Raw genomic sequence first — 23746 nt, forward strand, 5'->3', positions numbered from 1 at the left:
CCTCAGTATGTACAATATTTTAGTTGAGTTTAATCAAAATGCATCTTTACCCCTTTCATCTTCAGTAATATTTTGATTATGCACTTTTAATAGATAAAAATCAAAGCTTTGATTTTATCAGTTAAAACAAGCAGTTGATTTATTACAGCACAAACTCAACACGTTTTTACATTTTTTAAATACAAATCAAGAAGTAATAAGAAGGAATTTATTTGGTTTATATTTTTATTATGTAAACAATATCCCTCATATAGAAATATCTATACAGAGGAAAAAATGTCTAGTTACAATAAACCTTTCCAGGTAATTTGCTGATCCATGCCTCCAATATATTCTACATCTTTGGAATAAATTTGCACAGATCTCAGAATGTTTCAAGAGAGAGCCCAGAAAGTGAGCTAAAACTATGGCCATGTCTTCTCATAAAGGAAGAAAGACAAAGTTGAGGCTGATTCTCCTAGCAACTACTATGAGAAGCGCCAGACTGAATCTGATCCTTAAGGAGGCATTGCACATTGCAACTAACTCTGACAGAAAAGTTGAGGATCTGCTACATAGAGGGAAGGATCCTCAGGCTACAGTTTAAGAGGCAAAACGTAGGCTGAAGAAAGAGTTCCTTGAGAATGCTGCTCTTAATTATTAATAGAACTTTGTTTGATTTCTCCTGGCCCCAGCTGTTAAGTCCTCAGTTCCAACTTTGCCAACCTTGTTATTCTTGTTTCATTGAACACCTCCTGCTTTGTCATAGACCCTTGTTACTTGAACTAGTATGAACTCCTGGCTCAGCCTCTGAGATAGGCTTTGGGCTGCTTCAGCAGCTTTGATCCTTTTGGGTTACTGCTCTGCTGGCTTTGACCATGCAATCACAGGTTGATTTGCTCTTGGCAATGACCTTTGGTTCATTATTTCATCTGATCATACTGTCACAGATTGATGCTCTTGTAAGTTTATCCTACTTCTGATCAGTCACACTCCAAACACAGGAGAACAGCTAACTTTCCCCCCTACTAATGAATAAAACGATGTGAGATCAACACTTATGAAGCTGATTATACTATTACATTCAAACATTGTAACATGAGATATAACCCTTTAGAAGGGATTAGCTTTAGTGAGTATAAAGGATAGCCTTGAAGGGCAAAGGGAATTTCTGTTGTCAAGGCAATGAGCAGATAAATGTGGCTTGACCCCTGACCAAGAAAGTGGTTTACAAAAATGACTCAGAAAGTCTCCACCCCACCACACCCCCAATTAACATGAAGGTAAGAGAGGGAGGAAAGGAAGCACATTGAGACTTGCAAGCTTCTGTTAGCATAACTGTTCTAATAAAAGTAGCTTTAGGTCTACACAGTGTCTGTTCTACCTTATAGGGCTGACATTAGCTTTTGATCTCTTGAATCCTGCTAGTCTTCTTTTACACTGTAGAGAGAAGTTTGTCTTTTATCCATATTGTTCTATGTTTATTGTATATTGTAGATCACTTCAACTTTAAGCAGTCAATTAACTTAGCCAGTAGGAACTGTAATCATCATTTGTCTTATTGAATATCTTTTGGTGCTTGATATTATATTTTTGACATGAAATAGGCTTTATTTATATTTAATTTTTGGTTCTATTTATAATAAGAGCAAGTGAAACACATGGACCTGGTCTTCATAGTTCTTCTGATATCCTGAACAGGCAAAATGTGACTTTTGTGTTGTGAAAATGAGGCAAATATTTCCCAAGTTCCTAAACTTCCTAAATCTTGCTCCTATAGAACCAGTAATAGAGGTACCTATTAAGCCTTCTGATGCCTCTCTCTTATGCTGTTATGATACTACTTAAGCAATAGCATTTCTAGCCTAAGCATTAGGTACAGAAGGGTGGCATACACACACATACACGCAGAGAGAGAAAATACATTAGAAATATTAGAAGGAAGAGAAAGAAGGGGGAACTCTAATGCTGTTGTAGGAATAATGGCACTTTTAAGAACATGTGAAGATAGGAAAAATCCAGCTGTTCAAGCAAAAGTTCAAGAAGTCCAGCATTGTTTTTCCCCCCAGGGTCTTCAGTTGCTTCCAGCAAATCCACAAATGAAAGATGAAGGCTAGAATTTCCTCTACTGAATTGGTCTAATATTGCACTTCCTTACAATGAATTTCCCCCCAAATAAATACACTTTATGTAAATAAGAACTACTTTTTTTCTTTAGGAGTATTTTTGACTTCATGACAGTGATTGTAGTATAAGAGAGATCTATCTCTTTTTACCCTTCCCCTCATTTCCCTCCCCCATTTTTAATTTTTTTGCAAGTGGGATGATCAGACTCTGTTTTTCCAATACTGCTGTATCATATACCTATATTATTATTATACATTATTATACATTATTATAGAGACTTATTTTAGTACATTTCCTAAGAACACCTTAGGATGGAATTTGCCATTATCAGTGCCACGTAACTTGGCCTGATGCCTTCAGCTTTCTGAATGAACTCTGTCCAGTTAATATCTAACAGGTTTATTTGATTTCTCTTCTCAACATTCAGCACTATGTGATTTTCCCTGACAAAGCATCAACTCTTTCTTTTAGACTGGAGAGGTCAATTATAATATCAAAGTGATTCATGTTTCAGGAGGATTTGAAAGAACATTTTAATAGTCTGAGACCATTGTGATTATTCCCAGAATCTAGAAAAGGTATGCTACAACTTCTATTTTTAATTGTCTTACTGTTTAAAAATATTGTGACATAGAATGCATGAGATTGTAGCAGTCGTAACAGTACTGCAGTTGTTTTAAACAATACTATAACTGGAAACTCTTTTGCTTAAGGTAGAAGAACTGCATTCTACCTTTGAAACTTTTGTGGTTCTGAGGCAATGACCAGGACTAGATTTTCTCATGGCATTCCATTTTTGAATGAATGAATGAATGAATGAATGAATGAATGAATGAATGAATCTTTATTACAGCCAAAGGCAAGAGATCTTTTAAATTATAGTTCCAGAATTGTTCACATCACATGAAACCTGTTTTCTATTCAGAAATTTGTTACTTTACCTATCTTCTGATCAAGGTTCATTATATTTTATAACTAAGCTTCATTCTCCCAGCAGGTAACAATAGTTTTTCATATCCTATCAACATCAATTATTTTAAAATACTGTTCTTATTTTATTTATGTAAAAAAGATGAAAATATTGCACAGTTCTGTGTACATTTGGTAGGCTAAAATAATCTGGATTATATGCTGTGATTCTTCTGTTTTTCCTCTGAAAGTAATCAATAGTTATTGGTTGAAATTTATTGTGATAACAATTCAACTATTTCTGCTTTGATACTTCATGCATATCTCAGATGCTATGCTGTTAGGATGAAATCTTTAAACTAGATGCTTATTCCAAGAATGCAAAGATTATATTGTGAGAATCAGAGAGAGAAGGATTGTCATTGTTATATCTGATAATACATATGTTCACATTTCAGGTCAAAACTGGTGGAAGAAATATAGGAAAACATGAATCTCAAGGAACTGTTTGCTCCAGATAGCTGGAATTTCAAAGGTATAAATAGAAAATGCTTTCTTTATAATTAAGTAAAACATCATATCATGGAGACTTAGGCATTCAACTGGATAATAAAAGCCCAGATTTTTAAACTCTTTATACACTCCTTCTTAAATCTATGTCCTTGACTATATAAATGTGTGTCTTCTTAGTTATCTGGGGAAAATATTTATTGACTGATTGTTTTTCTTAAAACATTTATGAGATTCTCTAAATGAGTTTGAGGACATGACTTTGTTACATTGCTTGTCATTGTTTCATCCAAGCCCAAAATGACTGCAAGAATTCTTTTGAACAATACCTCCTGGATGGATGGATAGATAGATAGATGATAGATAGATATAGATAAATCACAGACTCAGAAAAACCAGGAGGATTTACTTTGGATTTTTTTCCTTTTTTTAGACATGCATTTCCCTTATATTTCTCACCGGATTCCTGGCTTCAGAAAGTTAGAAACAGAATGTCTTCCCAAGTTAAGAAAACTGCCTTCCAAACTTCCAGGTAACTTCATAGTTATGCTGACTGCTTCATTGATCCAGAAAGCATAATCACTGTTTGTGTATATGCAGTTTCCATTTAAAGAGAGCATATTGTCCCTTTTTGCCAAAATAATACAATATAAATATATATTTAGTAGAACTATGTACATATAACTTTTTGAAATTCTCCAACAAATTTTTAGGCAGAGTAAATGGGTGGGTGACTTGTCCAAATTCTTAAAGGAAATCTCCTAACATTTCTTAAAAGTAGGAACATCCTTAATGATAATAGTAGTACCATTAGTGAAAATGCTGCATAGCAGGCACTCCCTAAGCATGTCATCTCATGAGATTTAGTGGAAGCCAGATGACTGCAGATGAATGGAGAGATGCTTTTGCAATAAAAGGTAGAATATTCACACACACGTGGCTACTTCATGACTAAATAAATGCAAGGACTCCAAGCTCCCCCATGGGAATGTCTCTATTTGAAACAATTTTTAAAGCAAAGTTTAGTCCATTAGATTGGATGATAATTAGTATAAAAAGATACAGGAAAATGTCTTTGTGAGACATTACTGTGCATTGTGGACAGTTTCATAAAGTGATGACATCCCCTAGGAAAGAAGGAATAGTTTGGAGGACATACGGTTTATTGGCACAATTAAGTTCTCAGCTTACTATACATGTACTTAAAACAATATATGTAGTGTGTCTTAATTACCCATAGTGGAAGGATCAGTGCCACCACCTGACCCTAAAGAGAGCTAGGTCAGTGGTGACCAGCTCTGAGGATACACAGGTTCTACCCTCAGCCACAGAAACTCATTGGGAGACTTTGTTTCAGTCACTCTGTGTCAATCCAGACTTACTTTACATGGTTGCAATTGCAGGGGGGAATAGGAGGAAAGACAGATAAAAATCAAATCAAAGACAATTATGGCTTAATTATGGCTTCAAAGCCCATTTCGGTCACATTCTTGAATGGACCTTCTATTACTCCTTAGATGCTTTTCTACTTCATGGACTACTTTGTCCACAAAATCTCTCATTCAGACAATTAATCTAAAATGTGCTGTACCTGCCAAAGTAAATGAACAGCTTCTGCATTAGCCATTCATCATGGTTCAGGACAACAGTATGGTTAGGGAGCTTCTATTGAAGATCAAGTTGTGATTTAAAAAAACCAAAACAAACATAATGTGAGAATTGACTAAGATGCTTTCTTATATCTTTTATATTTTTAGGCACTGTTTCTTCTTATACTCCTTTTTGGATTTATAAGCACCTGAGATCAAAAATGGAATGGTTGCAAGATTTTACAAACAGCAAGTGGCCTTGGAAAACTATAAGTAATTTCAAAATATATTGGCATAGAAAAACAAAGTTTACATTTTAACTATAAATTTTCTTGTCTTTAAAGGACTAACAATATTGGTCATTCAGTTCTTCAGTATTGAGCCAGGTTTGCTGTGTTTTATGAAATCTAAAATACAAGTGGTTGATTCCATTGTTCAAATATCTGATTTTTAGTCCCCATTTCTTTTACCATCAAGAAGAAATGGTTGAATGACCATGAGAGAAAGAAATGGTATAATGTGTACACAGAGAGAAATATAGGCACAAAGAATGAAGTTGAAAAGAGTAAAGAAAAGTTAAGATGCAATTAATTAAAATGCAATAAATAAAAAAAATAAAAAAGAAGCAAAGAGGCAAAGAGGCAAAGAGGCAAAGAGGCAGAGAAAATGTAGAACAGCATGTTGGAAATGAGGCATTATTTTGAAAGTGGGTGAAAAAGGACCCTCCATCCAAATGAAAGGAATTCAAGATAAAAGAGATGACACACACTAGACTGAAATTCATGGAGGGAATGCTGAAATAAAAGTTTTAAAGATTTGTATGGGAATGATAGTAATATATAAAAAATAGAGCTGAAGTGAATGCCATAAATGTTCATGTCTAAGAAAAAATAGATGGAACAGAAGTCATAAATCCTGTGAGAATGTTCAAAAATCCAGGTGAATGCAGTGTACTCTGAGAAATGTTAAAATAAGGATATAGTTTGGATATGGAATAGTTGTGAGATATATTTGCTAAGTATTTAAAGACTACATTTGTGCCTGATGATGTGAAGAATGCCATTATTGTTCCCTTATATATAAAAAAGAAAAAGTAACAAGATAAATGCAAAAATTACAATGGAATTAGTTTGCAAATGTTCCCCTGGGACATATTTGTCAGGATCCTACTTGAAAAACACAAGAGGTGACAATGAGAAAATTTGGGAAGTGCAGTATGACTTTATGTTGAGCAGGGGGAGCAATAAGAAGATTATAGTTTTGCTCCTGAGCAGGTCACTAAGTGATCTATATATGTGAAAAATAAAATTTATTGTACATTTGTTAACTTAAAGAAAGTGAATTAAAAAAATAAATAATCTTGAGTTATGGAACATTTTGCACCAATATGGTATCGAAAGCTGGTTGCTGAATGTCCTAAGAGGAGTATATCATGGAAGTAAAGCATGAGTGAGAATAAATGGAAGGCTTAGAAAATGGGTCATATTGAGGAAAGAGTCAGATAAGGATGACTCTTAGATGAGGAATGCTATGGTAACCTTAGAGGTATGTTGTTTGAGGACATGAACGTGTGCATCCATTAGTATGCAGACAATGCTATACTTTTGGCTGAGAACCTGAATGATTTGCAACAAAAATTAAGCAGATTATATGATGCAATAAAGAACTTTCTTTTTTCATTTCTTCCTAGCATTTTTCCCATATGTGCAGGGTCAACTTTTTTTTGGATCAACCAAAAGTTGATCCTTTGGTTGTGACAGGAATTCACCAACCAGCTTGTCACCTGAGCCTGACACTGGGGGCTGAGAGAGAGAATGACTGGGCCAAAGTCACCCAGCCGGCTTTGGTGCCTAAGGCGGGACTAGAACTCAGAGACTCCTGGTTTCTAGCCTGGATCCTTAACCACTAGACCAAACTGGCTCTCTATGATGCAGTAAATCATATTCTTTATGATGCAATAAAGAATATGGTTTTAAAAATTAATGAATCAAAGATCAAGCTTGATAGGGAAAAGGGAGTAAACAGCTGAAAAACTAAACTAAATAGATGAATTAGTGTATCTTCATAGAGTTTTTACTAAAGATGGGAAACTGGATGGAAAAATGTTAAAATATGCAAATTCTGGTGGAAAAGTAGTGGGAAGCACATGATCTGTAGTAAAGAATGAATGTTTGTTGAAAAAACCAAAAATAGCTATATGGTATATAAGATTATTTTCTTCCTACTTTCTCATATGAGAATGAAATTTAAGTATGCCAGGAGAAACATAAAAACATAGCTACTAACCACACTGAGTCAAAAATGTGAAAAAGAAACAGCCTTTTTTCACTTATTTTAAACCATCTGATCACTAATTTAAAATCCAAGAATGATTCAGATTATTCATTCTTTTTACCAGTGAAAAGTTAAGCTGAGAATATTTATATACAGTACTTATAAAGTTTATATACTTACAAAGTTCAGTATTTTCTCCATACACATTCCGACAAGTATTTCTTTTGTAGTGGAGAATCTTGTTTGCTTTTATATATATACATTTATCCATATTTCAATAGAAAAATGTTTCATCTCCAAGGTAAAACGTGATGGGGGGGGTTTTGGCGGGGGGATCCTTGCTTTCTTTTGTTTTCTGGATTCATTTGAAATGTTTGAGTTCATTTCACATGATGTGTCCTACAGAGCAGTAATTTGCATTATGATGAAGAGGATTGAGGACTAAGCCATTGGCAGATTCCACAGTGATGATTCATATGGCTTTAGGACATTAACATTGAGAAAATTGCTTGTGATCAGTCAAACTACACTGAAAAACACATTCTGGAATTTACCAAAGAATATAATTTGATTTTTAAAGTTTGGTATAAGGGAAATAAATTATAAATCTTACACAACAACTTAAAAAAAGTAGAATGCAATTTAACAACATAAGTGATATATATTAGGTTACAACATTGTATACTACTAAGGGAAATGTTATACTGATATGTAAGGTTTTTTTTCTTTTTCCCCTAGATCAATTAAAGACAGAAAACAGTAAGTCTCTTTAAAGTTTAAACAATATTTCAATTGCTTATTTCATTTAGTCTTGTTCAGTTTTTATGCAAGATAAATCCATAATTCTTCTGAAATATTTTCTATGTGTAAAAATGTTTCTACTTTCCTTTGCAGGTCAGTTAAAGGCAGAAAATCGTAAGTATGCTAAAGATTACCAAGCATCCTCATAGTGTCAATCTAGGATTGCCAGCTGGTGGTGTAACCATTCCTGAAGTTTTCTACTTTTGCATATATCTTCATGGGATGTGAGGGGGGTGGAGCTAAGATAATGAAGGAGCAACAGCTTCTCTGGCAGGGGAATTCTGGGAAATGAAGTTCACATATCTTAAAGTTATCAAGGTTGAGAAATACAGTTTAGATTAATAACTTAGTTACACATTTTATCTTTATCCTACTTTATTCAACAAACAACTTCTGTTCTCCATGGGCCATATTACCATACACATGCATGCATATATACTCATCAAGCTCTTCTTTTTCATGTTAAACATTATGTAAAGCACAAGAAAGAGTAAGCAAAAGCAATTAAAGGGTTAAAATAAGAGAAGGAAAAGGGAGGTGCTAAGGAGAAATATAAAATGTGCAGCTAAGGGGTGAAGATAGATTATTTTACTCAAGAGGAAGTTAGAGGAGAGTTTCTTCTTCTTTTACTGTTCTTAAAAATAGTGAGAGTCCAAAGGTGTTTTATATACATTTCTTGGACAGTCAGTTATAACTGGACAGAAATAACAGTGAGAAAACAAATCTTGAGGGAGAACAAAGAAGTTTAATAGGATGAGAAGACATTTTTCCTCCAGGGGTTCAGGTGTGAATAGGTATGGAGAAAGATGAAGCCAATTAAATCTAGCAAGGAGAAAAGTTTAAAGCAATTCATGAAGGAAAGTTTCTTTACAAAGTGTACTTTCCATACAAAGAACTAACAGGGAATAACTGGAGGGTAAACAGAACATTTTGAAAAAGGAGAAAAGAGAATGTTTATGTTAAGGCAGAGATTATATGAAAAGAAGTATACCTCATATTTTTCTATATTTAACTTTTTCCATTCTTTTATTCACAGAATTCTTAGAAACTCGTTTCTACAGAGGTGAGAATAATTGAATAAAATTGCAAAAGGGCAGATAAAGGTGGTAAATAGTGAAGGAAAAGTGAAGAAGGAGAACAAATGCATATAAGAGAGGAAGAAGTGGGAAGCATGACAGAATTCATGTATCAGAGAGACAAAAAGATGGGGGGAAAAGAAAGAAAATGAGGCTGAGAGGAGATGTATTAATGCTTGCATTCACTATAATCCAGTTAAACATTCCAGGGATCTAACAACAAATCCAGTTAGAATACAAAACAAAAATACAACTTAAAATCAAAATATAAAATTTAAACCATGGATAAAGAGATGACTTTAGGCTCAGTGAGTGAATGACAAATGCAGCTGCTGAAGGAATGCATTCAGCTAACTAGCTTCACAGCTTGAGGTGGCACATTCTGGTGTTTATCATTATTTTACAATTTGAATTGATTGATGTGCCATCAACTTGGTGTTGACTCTTAATGACCACATAGATAAATGCTGGCTATCAAAAGCAGAAAATAAAATTGGCATTAAAAAAAATAGATGTGTTCCATAATAGCCTTAGACTCAAGCTGTGAGCTTAGTCATTTACCTTTTTAAGGTGCTCCATGACATGACCTTCTTCACATGAGCCTATGAGGGCTTAATTAGACTCTCCTGCAGTATTGCAAGGGAGAATTCAACTCAGCTTCAGTGAAAAAAGTAGAACTATCTTCAAATCTTCCTTCTCAGTCAAACAAAATCCTAAATTGGGGAAATGGATCACAAATTTTGAGGCTGTAGCAGATAGGTGAAGAGGCCCTACTGCTCTTCCCAGGTTGAACAAAGTCATAGTGCATTGCTGAGAGCATTCCAAGGATTGCCCACATTTTGTCCATTTGTTACTCAGCTTCTAAGAAATGGGCCAAAAAAGTAAAAATTTCTTTTTCTGCATAAAATAGCATAAGCACGTGAGGCATTGATTAGTAATCATCACTGATATTATTGTTGTTTATTCTTCCTTTACCAACATAGTCATTGTCATTTCTCCTGCCTGAGGGAGGAAGATGGGTTTAGTTCTCATCAATGCTGTCATGTATTAAGAACATGAAAATGGCATAGTAGGTCATAGTTTATAGCTCCAACCGACATGAATCTATCCAGTCCTCATTTACCGTCATCCATGGTTTACATCTTGTGGAAGCAAATTCCTTTTATCTGTGCCAAATTTTGCATATCTGGACTTTATTGTTCCCAAAACAAATTGTCAAATATACCTCCAAAATAGCCATTTAGGTGAGGGAACATTTTTGCATAGAATGAAATCTCTATTAAATTTTGCACTAGTGCAAAATTTAGAAAAATGGTTTAAGCCCTTCCCTACTGCCTGAAAGAATTTGGAACACTGAGTGCATCATCTGCTCCTCAAGACATAACCATAGAACATTCATTACTCCTAATAGTGGTGAATAGAAAGCTGTGCTAACTGGGATCACATAATCTCTGCAATAATGACTTGCTTTCATAAATACAATGCAATATTCATGTAATCAATCAGATAGAGCTTAAAATATTTAGAACTGGATAAGATGGCTGGAGACATGAATGGTGATCAGCATACTTTGTGTATGAAATAAATTACATGGAAAGGTTCATGGATCTCTGTCTATATTAAGTGAGTTTGGAAGGCATACCAACTAATTCATTAATGCTCCACTGTGATGTTCCACTATATGAAATTTTCCCAAGCAGTGGGATGTATACTTTGATTGTAAGGTATTCATATTTTCTACTAGGGCAGTGTAGTTCTTTGGAAATCATTCAGAAAAGCTGCTTTACATACAGCACATAGGAGCATAAATAGTACCTGTCTGCTACTTTTTGAAGCAGCTACATCCCAAGAATAATTTTCCAAAGTATTTCTGAAGCAATACACAGCCATATTGTCCATCATACTGTATACATTTCTATTTTCAAAGCATGATGAAAAGCCTAGTTCCTCCACAAGGCTGTCTATAACTCTGAGTTAAGACATTTTCTTTTCTTTGCAGTTGACCTTACCTTGGATCCCAAAACAGTTCACCCAAGACTGGAAGTATCTGAAGATGGGAAAAGTGTGAAGGACACTGGAAATATTCATGATGTTTCTAAGAGTAAAGAGAGATTTGAGTCCCATACATTTGTCTTGGCAAAACAACTTTTTTCTGAAGGCAGATATTACTGGGAAGTGGAGGTTGGCCAGAAAATTATGTGGGATTTAGGTGTTGCATCTGAATCTGCTCCTAGAACAGGGAAGATCACATTGTCTCCTCAGAATGGTTATTGGGTCATAGGGCGTGATGATGGGAAAGATTACTGGGCTCGGACAGACCCCTGGACGTGTCTGAATATGCCAAGAAAACCAACTAGAATAGGGATATTCCTAAATACAAAAAGCCATGAAATTTTTTTTTATGATGCTCAGAGGAAACTTAAATTATATACCTTTCTCAATGTTGCTTCTGGGAAATTTTATCCCTTCTTCTCAACAGGCTCTGTAATAGGAAAAGAATTTGATAATAGGACACTAATAATCCCACCATGGTTTGAAGAAGAGGAGGTAGTGGAAGAAAAAGAAATAAATAATTAGGATAGATCTTAGTTTAGATGGGCTTCTTACTGTACTTGTTGAACAATGTGATGCACATTTTTTAATATATCAACATCAATTATATTTTAAAATACTGTTCTTATTTTATTTATGTAAAAGTAATGAAAATATTGCACAGATCTAGTAATTCAGTATATATTGGCTTTTTAAAAAGGAAGAAATAAATAGGGAAGTTATTCAGATGTATAGCTCAGGGAATTTTTATAGTCTCTATAGCAAAGCCTGATCTGAGTTCAATTAAGAAGCAATTGGAAGAAATGCACTGACCTAGTTTGTATGGATACTGGAATAATGGTAATGTGTTTATGTTAGTTATGTTTACATATTAAGAATGACTTTTTTTTTAAGAATTTCTATGAATATTTGAATGCATTTGAATATATACATGCTCAGGGTAAATTCACAAAGCTTTAAAAATGCATGGCACTTCTCATAATTGTTAATAAATATTTATAAGTGTATTTATGGTATGCTATATTATTCATAGTTCAATTAATTCTAGATATTTCTATAAATCTAGTATCCAGATATCATAGGAGGAGAGCCCTGTTAGTCTGTGGTGGCAAAAAGAATCAGCACTTTTTTTAACTAACAAATTTTATTAAAAGTCATAAGCTGAGTTGCAGCTCCCTTCTTCAGATGCATACAGTAGCTAGGCTGATGTAGGATTTAAACTGGAGCAAGGTGGGGAGAAAGGTGGTGGAAAAATTCATATAACCTTTTTTTCATAAAACTTTTCAGCATACATTATGCTAACTGTGTCCAGAAGACTAATTGGGGAATAACTAATAGGATTTTACTTATGACCTGATTGAGAACACTGATAGCCTCAGCTATTATAAATTTGAAAGGCCAAGATTTGCACTGATACACATTTCATCGTTTTTGTACTATTGCATTTGTACCAGCTGCCTATGGATATGGCCTTTCCACTTGTGGTCTCTATTCCCCAAAATGTGTGATGTGTCCTATTTAACATTGCTCCCCACCACCTCAATCTTTATCAAATGCTGGGATGGAACAAGCAACGAACAGCAAAGAGAGAAACAAGGTTGTCCTGGAAATAATGAGGTTAGTGCAGAAAATGGCTTGTTCTGAAAAAAATGTAGAGACTTTGTTGTGGTCATTACCCAGCACAAAGGAAGTTGATACATGAATATCCAAAGCTGAATTGACAATATCAGAATAGAAGAATCAAGAATCACTCTCTTGGGTGCTCAATGCACACAGCAGCAGGTCAAAATAAAGACAACCTAGAGTCAATTCCATACATGTAGTATTCTTGACAGTGTTCCAGATGTTGTTTGCCATTGTCTTTTTCCAAGACAGTTTTTCAATTTGCTATTTTAGCTAAAAACTCAGGGACTTCATGGTGATCCCTCACTTACTACAACCCAGGTAGGTGAAGGTAAAGAAAGAAAGCTGAAGACATTTCTATTTTACTTATCTTTGCCTCCCTACTCTGAAAAAGAAAATGTCAGATTCAATGTTAGAATGTTTAGAAGCAGTAGAAAAATAAGACCAGAATTGTAGAACTGCAACATAAAGAAGAGTTGCTACAGGTTAAAATTAAGTTTAGTTGTTAAACAATATAACGCAGGTCTCCAAAGGAGAGGACTTCCAGATGGAAGTTTTGAACCATTTTGATGGGGGGCTGAGCCAACTGAATTATTACTCTGATTTACTTCAAATCACACCCACCACACACACACACAACAGAAGCAAATGTTACTAAATACTTTCAAAACTGTCTCAAACTAGTTTCTTTAACTCAGGGATGGGCATTTCTACAGTGACGAGTAAAGAGAAATGGGAGTTGACCTGATGACATTTCTCTTCTTCCACTTTCTGCCTTTGCATAAGGCTGTAGCAATGCTGTGATTGGCCAATCCTAGTGAAGACGAGCCGAGGCTGGCCCTCTCCAGACAGTGTTTCTTGAAGAAGAAATGTTTGGAGGCAGGAGAAGATACAAAGCATTCAGTGTAACCGTTTCAGAAACAGGCAGATTTATAAAAATTGGTAGCCAAGGAGATGCATTCCATGGCTATTGATACAAAACTTTTGAGTGTCAAGAAGAATACAAGATGCAATAGCAGATTTACAAGAGAATAGTTCATAATACTTGCACTATGAGAACATGTAAAGTGTACTATTTTAATAAGTAGTTACATTGTGTCTGCTTTGTGAGATTAACATTTCTCCTAAATATGTTTGACAAGTAGCCATCAACTTCTCCACATTCAACACCACAGTTACAGCCATTCGAATTTCCAAATACTCATGGTGAATCTCTTAGAGAGATCAGGGTAGAAGTTCCACATCTGATTGATTATGACCAGGACAATGAGAAGCATTGTTTTGAGCCTCTGGTGTTGTTCCCAATGCCCTTCTGAGCTGTGCTCATGTACTGGCCCATATGGTCCTGTAGCTGGGTGGATATGACGCCTGATAGAACTTTCCATGTTGTGGGGAGGCAGGTAATTGGCCAGTAGTTAGATGGTGCTGTTCACTTCTGGGGGTCCTTCATGGTCAGCAATGCCCTTCCTTGTGTTAGCCAGTCTGGGTGGGAGCCTGTTGCTAGCAGCTGGTTCATCTGTGCTGCTAGGCGTTCATGTACTGCTGTTAGTTTCTTTAGCCAGTAAGTGTGGATCATGTCTGGGCAGGTGCTGTCCATGTCTTCATGTTCTTGACTTGCTGTTGGATGTCTGCTACTGTGATGGTGATTGGTTTGTGTTCTGGGAGATTGCTGTGGTCTGCTCTCAGGCCCTGAAGCCACTTTGCACTGGTGTTATGTGTCTTCTCTTTCTCCTATATGTTCTTCCAGTACTGATCAGTTTCTGCTGTTGGTGACTCTGCTGTTACTGAGTTGTTGCACTGCAGTTGGGAGTACACCTTGGATGGTTCTTTGGAGAACAGGGCATTTATCTTCTTGGTCTCTGCTTCCCTAGTGTATCTCCTTAGCCTGGTAGCCAGTGCTGTGAGCCTTTGTTTAGCAGTCTCTAGGGCTTCAGATGGAGTCAGGCCCATGTATTTTTTCAGTAGCTGAGTCTTATCCTTAATATCTTTCTGTAATTCCACCAGCTGACTAACTTCTCTCCAAGTTGCCTTGATCTTAACCTCCAACCTCATTTTCCAGGGAGTTATTTACTGCTGTTCTTCTTGATCATGTAGCCAAGCATCTCCAGGATTACAGCAGCTGTAGCTTACACTACTTCATAGGATTGAGTTAAGACGGCAGTAGGGTTGTGAGGACTCTATTCACATCTTCTAGTATACTATGTGATGGTACATCTCCAATGAGCCGTGGTAATTGGTCTTGAAGGTTGACTGTAGCTAGTTTATTCATGATCTTGTGCCTTGTATCAGCTGCTGTGCTCTGTAATGGAGTGGGTGGCAGTGCCGTTCCAGCTTCAGGTGTTGGCTGCACAACCAGTTGTTCTTCCAAGTCTTCTTGAGTCTGGGATGTAATGTGTAGTTGGTCTATCTCAACTTGTGAGTGCAGTTTCCTCTTCACTATGTTGAAGTGTTGGGTAACTAGCTGTTTCTTAGTTAGTTTGGATATAGATCTTCTGCCCATCCATAGTTCCCTCATATTTTTCATATCCCCCCTCTCATTAGGTCTACTGTTGTAGGATTCCATCAATTCCAGGTTCCCTTGTCTCATCCATGTATGTATGTATGTATGTATGTGTGTGTGTGTGTGTGTGTGTGTGTGTATATATATATATATATATATATATATATATATATATACACATACATACAGTCAGGTCCAGAAATATTGGGACATCGACACAATTCTAACATCTTTGGCTCTATACACCACCACAATGGATTTGGAATGAAACAAACACAATGTGCTTTAACTGCAGACTGTCAGCTTTAATTTGAGGGTATGTACATCCAACTCAGGTGAACGGTGTAGGAATTACAAGAGTTTGCATATGTGCCTCCCACTTGTTAAGGGACCAAAAGTAATGGGACAGAATAATAATCATAAATCAAACTTTCCCTTTTTAATACTTGGTTGCAAATCCATTGCAGTCAATCACAGCTTGAAGCCTGGAATGCATAGACATCACCAGACGCTGGGTTTCATCCCTGGTGATGCTCTGCCAGGCCTCTACTGCAACTGTCTTCAGTTCCTGCTTGTTCTTGGGCCATTTTCCCTTCAGTTTTGTCTTCAGTAAGTGAAATGCATGCTCAATGGGATTCAGGTCAGGTGATTGACTTGGCCATTGCATAACATTCCACTTCTGTCCCTTCAAAAACTCTTTGGTTGCTTTTGCAGTATGCTTTGGGTCATTGTCCATCTGTACTATGAAGCGCCGTCCAATGAGTTCTGCAGCATTTGGCTGAATGTGAGCAGATAATATTGCCCGAAACACTGCAGAATTTGTCCTGCTGCTTTTGTCAGCAGTCACATCATCAATAAATACAAGAGAACCAGTTCCATTGGCAGCCATACATGCCCACGCCACGACACTACCACCACCATGCTTCACTGATGAGGTGGTATGCTTAGGATCATGAGCAGTTCCTTTCCTTCTCCATACTCTTCTCTTCCCATCACTCTGGTACAAGTTGATCTTGGTCTCATCTGTCCATAGGATGTTGTTCCAGAACTGTGAAGGCTTTTTTAGATGTTGTTTGGCAAACTCTAATCTGGCCTTCCTGTTTTTGAGGCTGACTAATGGTTTACATCTTGTGGTGAACCCTCTGTATTCACTCTGGTGAAGTCTTCTTTTGATTGTTGACTTTGACACACATACACCTACCTCCTGGAGAGTGTTCTTGATCTGGCCAACTGTTGTGAAGGGTGTTTTCTTCACCAGGGAAAGGATTCTTCGGTCATCCACCACAGTTGTTTTCCGTTGTCTCCCGGGTCTTTTGGTGTTGCTGAGCTCACCGGTGTGTTCCTTCTTTTTGAGAATGTTCCAAACAGTTGTTTTGGCCACGCCTAATGTTCTTGCTATCTCTCTGATGGGTTTGTTTTGTTTCTTCAGCCTAATGATGGCTTGCTTCACTGATAGTGACAGCTCTTTGGATCTCATCTTGAGAGTTGACAGCAACAGATTCCAAATGCAAATTGCACACTTGAAATGAACTCTGGGCCTTTTATCTGCACATTGTAATTGGGGTACTGAGGGAATATCACACACCTGGCCATGGAACAGCTGAGAAGCCAATTGTCCCATTACTTTTGGTCCCTTAACAAGTGGGGGGCACATATGCAAACTGTTGTAATTCCTACACCGTTCACCTGAGTTGGATGTACATACCCTCAAATTAAAGCTGACAGTCTGCAGTTAAGGCACATTGTGTTTGTTTCATTCCAAATCCATTGTGGTGGTGTATAGAGCCAAAGATGTTAGAATTGTGTCGATGTCCCAATATTTCTGGACCTGACTGTATATACACACACATACATATATACATACACACAGACAAATCTATGTTGCAGAACCAGTATTGTCTGCCAATAGATTTCAGATGTAATTTAAAGTGTTGGTTTTGACCTATAAAGGCCTTTATGGTTTGGTGCTAAAGTATCTATAGGTCTATCTTTCCCAAGTAGGATTCACCTATAAGGGGAAAAATTCTTGGTAGCATCTATTCCTCACATTTTCCTCACATTTGCTGACTTGAAATGCTGAGAACAAGGAATAAAATCACTGCCCCATCTTGAGAAGCTGTGACTTACTTCACTGCTTAAACTGTTGGGGGGGGGGAGGTATGAAAGTTTCATCAACAAGAAAACAGATGAATTTGAGTCCCCTCACCCCCAAGTCCGAGGAAGGAAGGAAGGAAGGAAGGAAGGAAGGAAGGAAGGAAGGAAGGAAGGAAGGAAGGAAGGAAGGAAGGAAGGAAGGAAGGAAGGAGAATCATGTTACTTAAAAAAAGAACAAGAAAACAAGAGAAGAACATGCTATTAGATATCAGCATTATGAAAATACAGAGTGTGCTGCTAAGACAAATTTACCAGAATATACATGCAGCAAACAGGTATAATTAGCTATGGAGAACCAGATGAGAATTTTTTTACGTTCTGAACTCTAAGGTCTCCAGATCACTGTATTTATCTCCAGCACTTCCAAGGTTCCAATGAAAATTTGAAGTTGGAGCCGGCTCATTTAACGGAAGGAAGGAAGGAAGGAAGGAAGGAAGGAAGGAAGGAAGGAAGGAAGGAAGGAAGGAAGGAAGGAAGGAAGGAAGGAAGGAAGGAAGGAGAATCATGTTACTTAAAAAAAGAACAAGAAAACAAGAGAAGAACATGCTATTAGATATCAGCATTATGAAAATACAGAGTGTGCTGCTAAGACAAATTTACCAGAATATACATGCAGCTTGCATGTATATTTGACTTGCATGAGATATTGCATGTATATATTGACTTGCATGAGATATTGGCTAAAATTATTTTTTAGGAAGAGATCTTTAACCCAGTGAATCCTTGTGTACAATTTTGATTCCACATGGAAAAAAAATGGCTTACAACTTGCCTTATTGAGAATTCCCAGCTCAATCCTTGATAACACTAGAGTCTGAGAAGGCATTACAAGCGGTTAAGTAATGTATCCTGGATCAAGACTTACAAAAGGACAGGAACAGAATTTCTAATCACTGTAACAAACATTTGGAGAAATGAGCCTTTTTCTAGCCCTAAGTATTTAATAACATTCTTTCTCTTACTCACAGAAGAACATTTACTCTGATCAGACTACATGCCTTACCATCAAGGATTTTGGAATAAATCTGTTAACAACCTTCCCTTCCAGGACAAAATCTATCTCTTCATGGAGGGCATCACATGTTCTACTGAACTGTCCATTGAACATGTCATATTGAGTTAATATTACCCCTTCTTATAAATCATTCCAGCTCCTCTATAGAAAAGAATACATTTTTCCTATTCACCAATAGACCTTTAGAGACATCAGAAAATATTGTTCAGTCATGATCACTCTAAAGAAACTGTGGGTATAATTAAGTAATGATTACATGTTTCTATATTAGAAGGCAATTAACTATACATTTCTTTTAATATTTTAAATGTATTATACAATGTGTAGTTTGATGTTTTATACAGAATCCTAATCTATGATCATAAATAAAATTTGATTGATTAAGTTCTTTGTTTCTTTAGTTTTGTTAATACATCCATCATTCTTAAGTTTGATTTATTATAATTTCATTAATGTTTAATGTTAATATGTTAATGTTTCAGTTAATAAATTATAGGAATTTAAATTTGTTTTTCCAGTCCATTCAGCATGATCTGAACTACATGTCCTTTTCAAAAGCTGTCAAGAGGTACAGTACCCATACAATAAGTAATCTTGAAATTGCACTTGGCTGGGAGCTCAGTGAAAAAGCAAGCGCTATACGTACATTATTCAGGCTTGTGAAAATAGTTCTACGGAAATTCACATCATTCTTATTTTTAGTTCTCCAGGGTTGGTTGTGTAGAACAGACCTTTGCAAAAAATATCTATGTGGAGCCCAAAGCCTGTACACTGAATGTGTCACCTGGGCTAAGAACCATAGTACGCAAAGTGAGAACCCACAAATTCTATAAATAAGCCCATTGACCATAAAAACAAGTTTTGCAATGCTAGAAGAAAACATGAAATGGAAGCATGACTGAATTACAAGTGACTGCAAAAAATTCTGGCTTCTACTGAGAATATCTGAATGCATTTTTAGTTGGGCTTCTAGGTACTGAAAGTGCATGTTGGTTCACACGTAATGGAGTTATGCTATAGCTCTTTATATGAAGATTGCCAATAGACCTTCTTCTCCCCTTCCCCAATTAAGTTAGCTTGCTCTTGAGTCTTTACCAACAGTAGAAACTAAAAACAATAAAATCAGCAACTTAAGCTCTCTGTGAAAATAAAGATAATTCCTTACTGATTCCTGCTAATCAAGTTGCTATTGAAGGCACAGCCACTGTGTCAATTGTAAAGCTGATAATATTTTTTTTTAAATTTATTTCCAACTTTCTGTTGAGTTGTAAAGAAAAAGAAATCAGGACAAGACTGGATGAGGCAGTATTTTTCCAGATGGAGAAAAAGTTCCCATCCATCTTTGTCCAAGAGACTCATAAGGGCCTACCATCCCATCTCCACCATATCTTTTATTATCACAACATGCATAGATTTATTTTAATTTTTTTAAACATCAAAAACATATACCATACTTTTCTAAACAGTTAAAGGCAGAAAAGAATAAACCTTAGAATCCTTTATGCAAACTGTTAACCAAATCATATGACTTCCCTTATTATAACACATATACTACTTTAGAAAATGCAGGACCATGAAAACCATATTCTTTTTACCTTGCAAAAGAATCTAAGGATAGCTGGATTACCCTTCCCATAGCTTTAGATTAGCCATCTGGACCTATAAAATTATTACTTGATATTTTTTTCCCCCTCAGCCTCATGATTTGACACAGATACTTTGGTAACCTTTCTAGGAAGTTCATAGCTTTAAATGAACACTACTTATTCATAAAATTCATTGAAGAACAATGATAGGTAGAAAATAGATAAGTCTTGTAAAATTGTCTTACAGAAACACCAGATCAAATCGAACTGAAACAATTTGACATATTTATCAAATATGTCCGAAAAATGAAGACTGCATTTTCTCATCGATTTGTGAGAAAAATATACTGCGAACTCTGTTTATTGGCTTTTATTATGAAAATGCCGTCTTCAAGTGAAGAAATGTTCAGTAACGTTCTGGAGAATTGACCAGATTTTAAAAACCTCACGAAAGGGAGGATAATAATTGTTTATTTAGGGGAAGAAGTACTCAGGAGTACTTACATATAATTTAAGTATGAGCAGTGACATCTACAGCAAACTGTGGCGTTGCCAAATAATGACATGTACACAGTGACATGATTACCTTCTCTGTTATAATTCCTGCCTTATGGAACACCCTCCCCTTTGGAGATTCGGATGGCCCCGATACTATTGGCTTTCTAGAAGGCCTTGAAGATCTAGCTTTTCCCCCAGGCACTGGGACTGGGATGTTTATGGAGCCTGACAAATGAGATATGTGGTTAGGGGGTTTTTATACTGCTTCAACATGGTTCTTTTAATTCATTTTTGTATTATGTTTCTATTTTTTGGTCTTCACCCACAATTCTACTGTTAGATAGGCAGCCATATAAATTTGCTGTTACACAGATGTAACTTTAAACATTTCCATCTGACACAAGTTGCAGCATTTGCCTGTTGGTGTTTTCATGCATATTTTATCACTTCTGCACAGCTCTTGCAATCCCTGGACGTCTATGAATGTGGCTTTTTTTCATCAAGTCAAGAGGAAGCAGAAGGTACTCCTCATTTCACCCTTCTAAAGCCGTGGCATAAGGCTAATTTCACAAGAAGTTTTCTGGTAGTTTTAAGAAAAGAAAACAGGCAAGCAAACAAAGGGATGGTCCAGGTTTCTTTATCTGTGAAATGGACACACTGCAAACTCATTGTACCTTTATATACTTTTCAAGTGAACAAAGCTTTGTCAGAAATTAAGTTATAAAATAACCTTAATGGCAGATGTGTGTGGAAAACATATTCTGAAAGACCACAAAAATAATTTCTTTATAAGAAACACTGGAGAGGAAAATGAAGAAGACAAGAAAGAAAGATGGTAATTCACGCCCCAGTTATCATGTTTACTGAAAAAGAAAAGAAGACAAGATTTAAACTAATTTGTCAGACTTTGCTCTTACACAGAAACTAGCTTGGGCAAAGCCATTTTAAAGAAAAAAAAATGGTGGATGGGGATAGGAAAGAGTTGTTATTGTTAGGCAACGTTCACAGTAAGAACGTTCCACATCCTATGTTACCATCTGTGCAATTTTCATACTCTCCCCCCTCCAGGGCAATAGAGATCACCCGAGTTGGAAGATGCAAGTGGCCTGACACAAACCCATTTCCTTTCCAGACACTCATCTCTGACTGCCTCATGTAGTTTGGCCAGGATTATTTTGGAAGTGATAGTGGGGAGGGGAGGGGGTGGATAGAGAGACAGAGATGGGCAAAGGAAGCCTTCAGTGAGCCAGGAGAAACGTTATATCAACTTAAGCCTAACGTTCCAGTCTCACTGGCAGATTACATTTAATTCCAGTTCAACAAGCTGGAACTTGACTTTACAGTAGCTGCTTCAAAGCTATTGTACTTTCTCTAATTGGCTGATCTGCAGTAATTTCTGGCTGATTCTGTAGAATTCAAGAGACAGAAGGAAGCAGAGACAAAGGGAAAACCTTTTCTCTTCTTATTATGGGATAGAACTGTGGTGAATGGTGCTTTACTCAACATGTGCTACTGGCAGGATGTTCATTTGCTAATTGAGTAGAGATGTAAAGCCACAGAAATAAACTTGGGTCTGGGTGTGTGTATGTTTTTCTATTTTTTTCCCAGGCAATTATGTTAAAAAAAAAAAAAAGCACCTGAAATATTTTGTAATGTGTTCATTACATACTGTACATAAAACAGGTAAAATGTGAAAAACGTTGGAGTACATTTGGAAAAACACTATAACATTAACATATGAAGGGACAAAGAAGCTTGACCCAATTCAGAGTAACTTCCAGTTTTTAGAAGTTGACAAAAATGATAATAAAAATAAAGTCCAGAAGAAGTGAAAACTATTGATAGTAATAGTACTCCAAGTTAAGAAAATAAGAATGATTAGACAAGGTTTCACATGGTAGAATCTAACTATAAATGTCAGAACTGTCTGTAATAAGATCTCATTAGTAAAGCGGCAAATCTGTCACGTCTCACCAAAATCTGGGTAGGCAAGGTCAGCAATGCTACCCTTTTTCAAATCTGCTCAGCTGGGTTTGCGGTCCTGCAGCAGTCTTGATGGCAGGCTAGGGAAGATGGCAGTGGTGTTGTGTATTAAAGACATCTTGTCTGTGATCAAGGGCTCTGCTTCTCAGAGACTAGGGTGTCAATGCTTATATGTTTAGGTTGGCTGTAGGGACACATTTCAGATTCTACTGAGGTACTGTCCATCCTGCTGCCTGGCAGGACCCTTCTCTGGGTTGCTGGACAACCCCACTTCTTAGTATTGAAGGACTGGGGGGCTGGTTCTGGTAGGGTCCAGGGGTTCCAAGACTTCTATGTCTTGTCTCAAGTAATTTTGGCCCAGTTCATGTTGGCTATACATTGGACTCACTTTTTGTTTCCTGAGCATTATGTGACTTAGATATGGAGGGGATTTACATCATCCCCTTGCTGTGGTCAGATCACTTCAATATTCACATGCAATTGACCACCATCTGTGACCTCCACAGGGCACGTAGAACTAGTTTGATAGTCCACCTCAGACACCTAACAGATCTAAAGGGCTTCCAGAGGATAGCTGGGGAGTTTCTCAGCTCTCTAGAAAGCAATTGGTTTCACTACCTTGTGAGCCACTGGCAAAGGGAGGCAAACTGAGCATGGGACATGATTGTTTCCTAACAGCCTCTTTCTTCTGGCCAATCCCAGTTGACCCCTTGGTTTACTGAGGACCTCTAAGAAATGAAGTGACAAAACCCATAACTACAAACCTGGTGAAAGAAGTGAGAAAGTAACTGATTGAATATGCACAAATACGAGGTCACATTTGGGCTACACCATGGTGATTAGAGAGGCCAAGTACCATCACTTCTCCTTCTTATTGCATTGATGGGCTGTCATCCAGCAGCCTTGTTCATTCCCTTTTAGGCAGAAATCACTTCAAGATCTCCCACCTGGCCTCTGGCCAATTTGTACAGCATTTTGAGGATAAATTACTCAGATTCACTAAGGTCTTTAGTCTTCATGGGTAGTCTTTGGTAGTGACTGAGGTCCATCTGGTCTTGTTATCTGGGACT

General features: G+C 36.7%; 1 protein-coding gene across 1 annotated transcript; it reads left to right on the forward strand.

The window, feature by feature from the left end:
• Positions 1-2529: 2529 nt before the first annotated feature.
• Positions 2530-12324, forward strand: LOC107326688 (butyrophilin subfamily 3 member A1-like). Its single transcript, XM_015891197.3, has 8 exons — positions 2530-2684; positions 3474-3550; positions 3959-4057; positions 5283-5387; positions 8127-8147; positions 8283-8303; positions 9226-9252; positions 11265-12324. The coding sequence occupies exons 2-8, from the start codon at positions 3505-3507 to the stop codon at positions 11840-11842; spliced, it is 897 nt and encodes a 298-aa protein (XP_015746683.2). The 5' UTR covers positions 2530-2684; positions 3474-3504; the 3' UTR covers positions 11843-12324.
• The last annotated feature ends 11422 nt before the right edge of the window (positions 12325-23746 follow it).

This window comes from Python bivittatus, unplaced genomic scaffold (genome assembly GCF_059951505.1).
Source record: "Python bivittatus isolate LINGU-HERP-01145 unplaced genomic scaffold, Pbiv_v1 ctg000440_np1212, whole genome shotgun sequence".
Classification (NCBI taxonomy): domain Eukaryota; kingdom Metazoa; phylum Chordata; class Lepidosauria; order Squamata; family Pythonidae; genus Python; species Python bivittatus.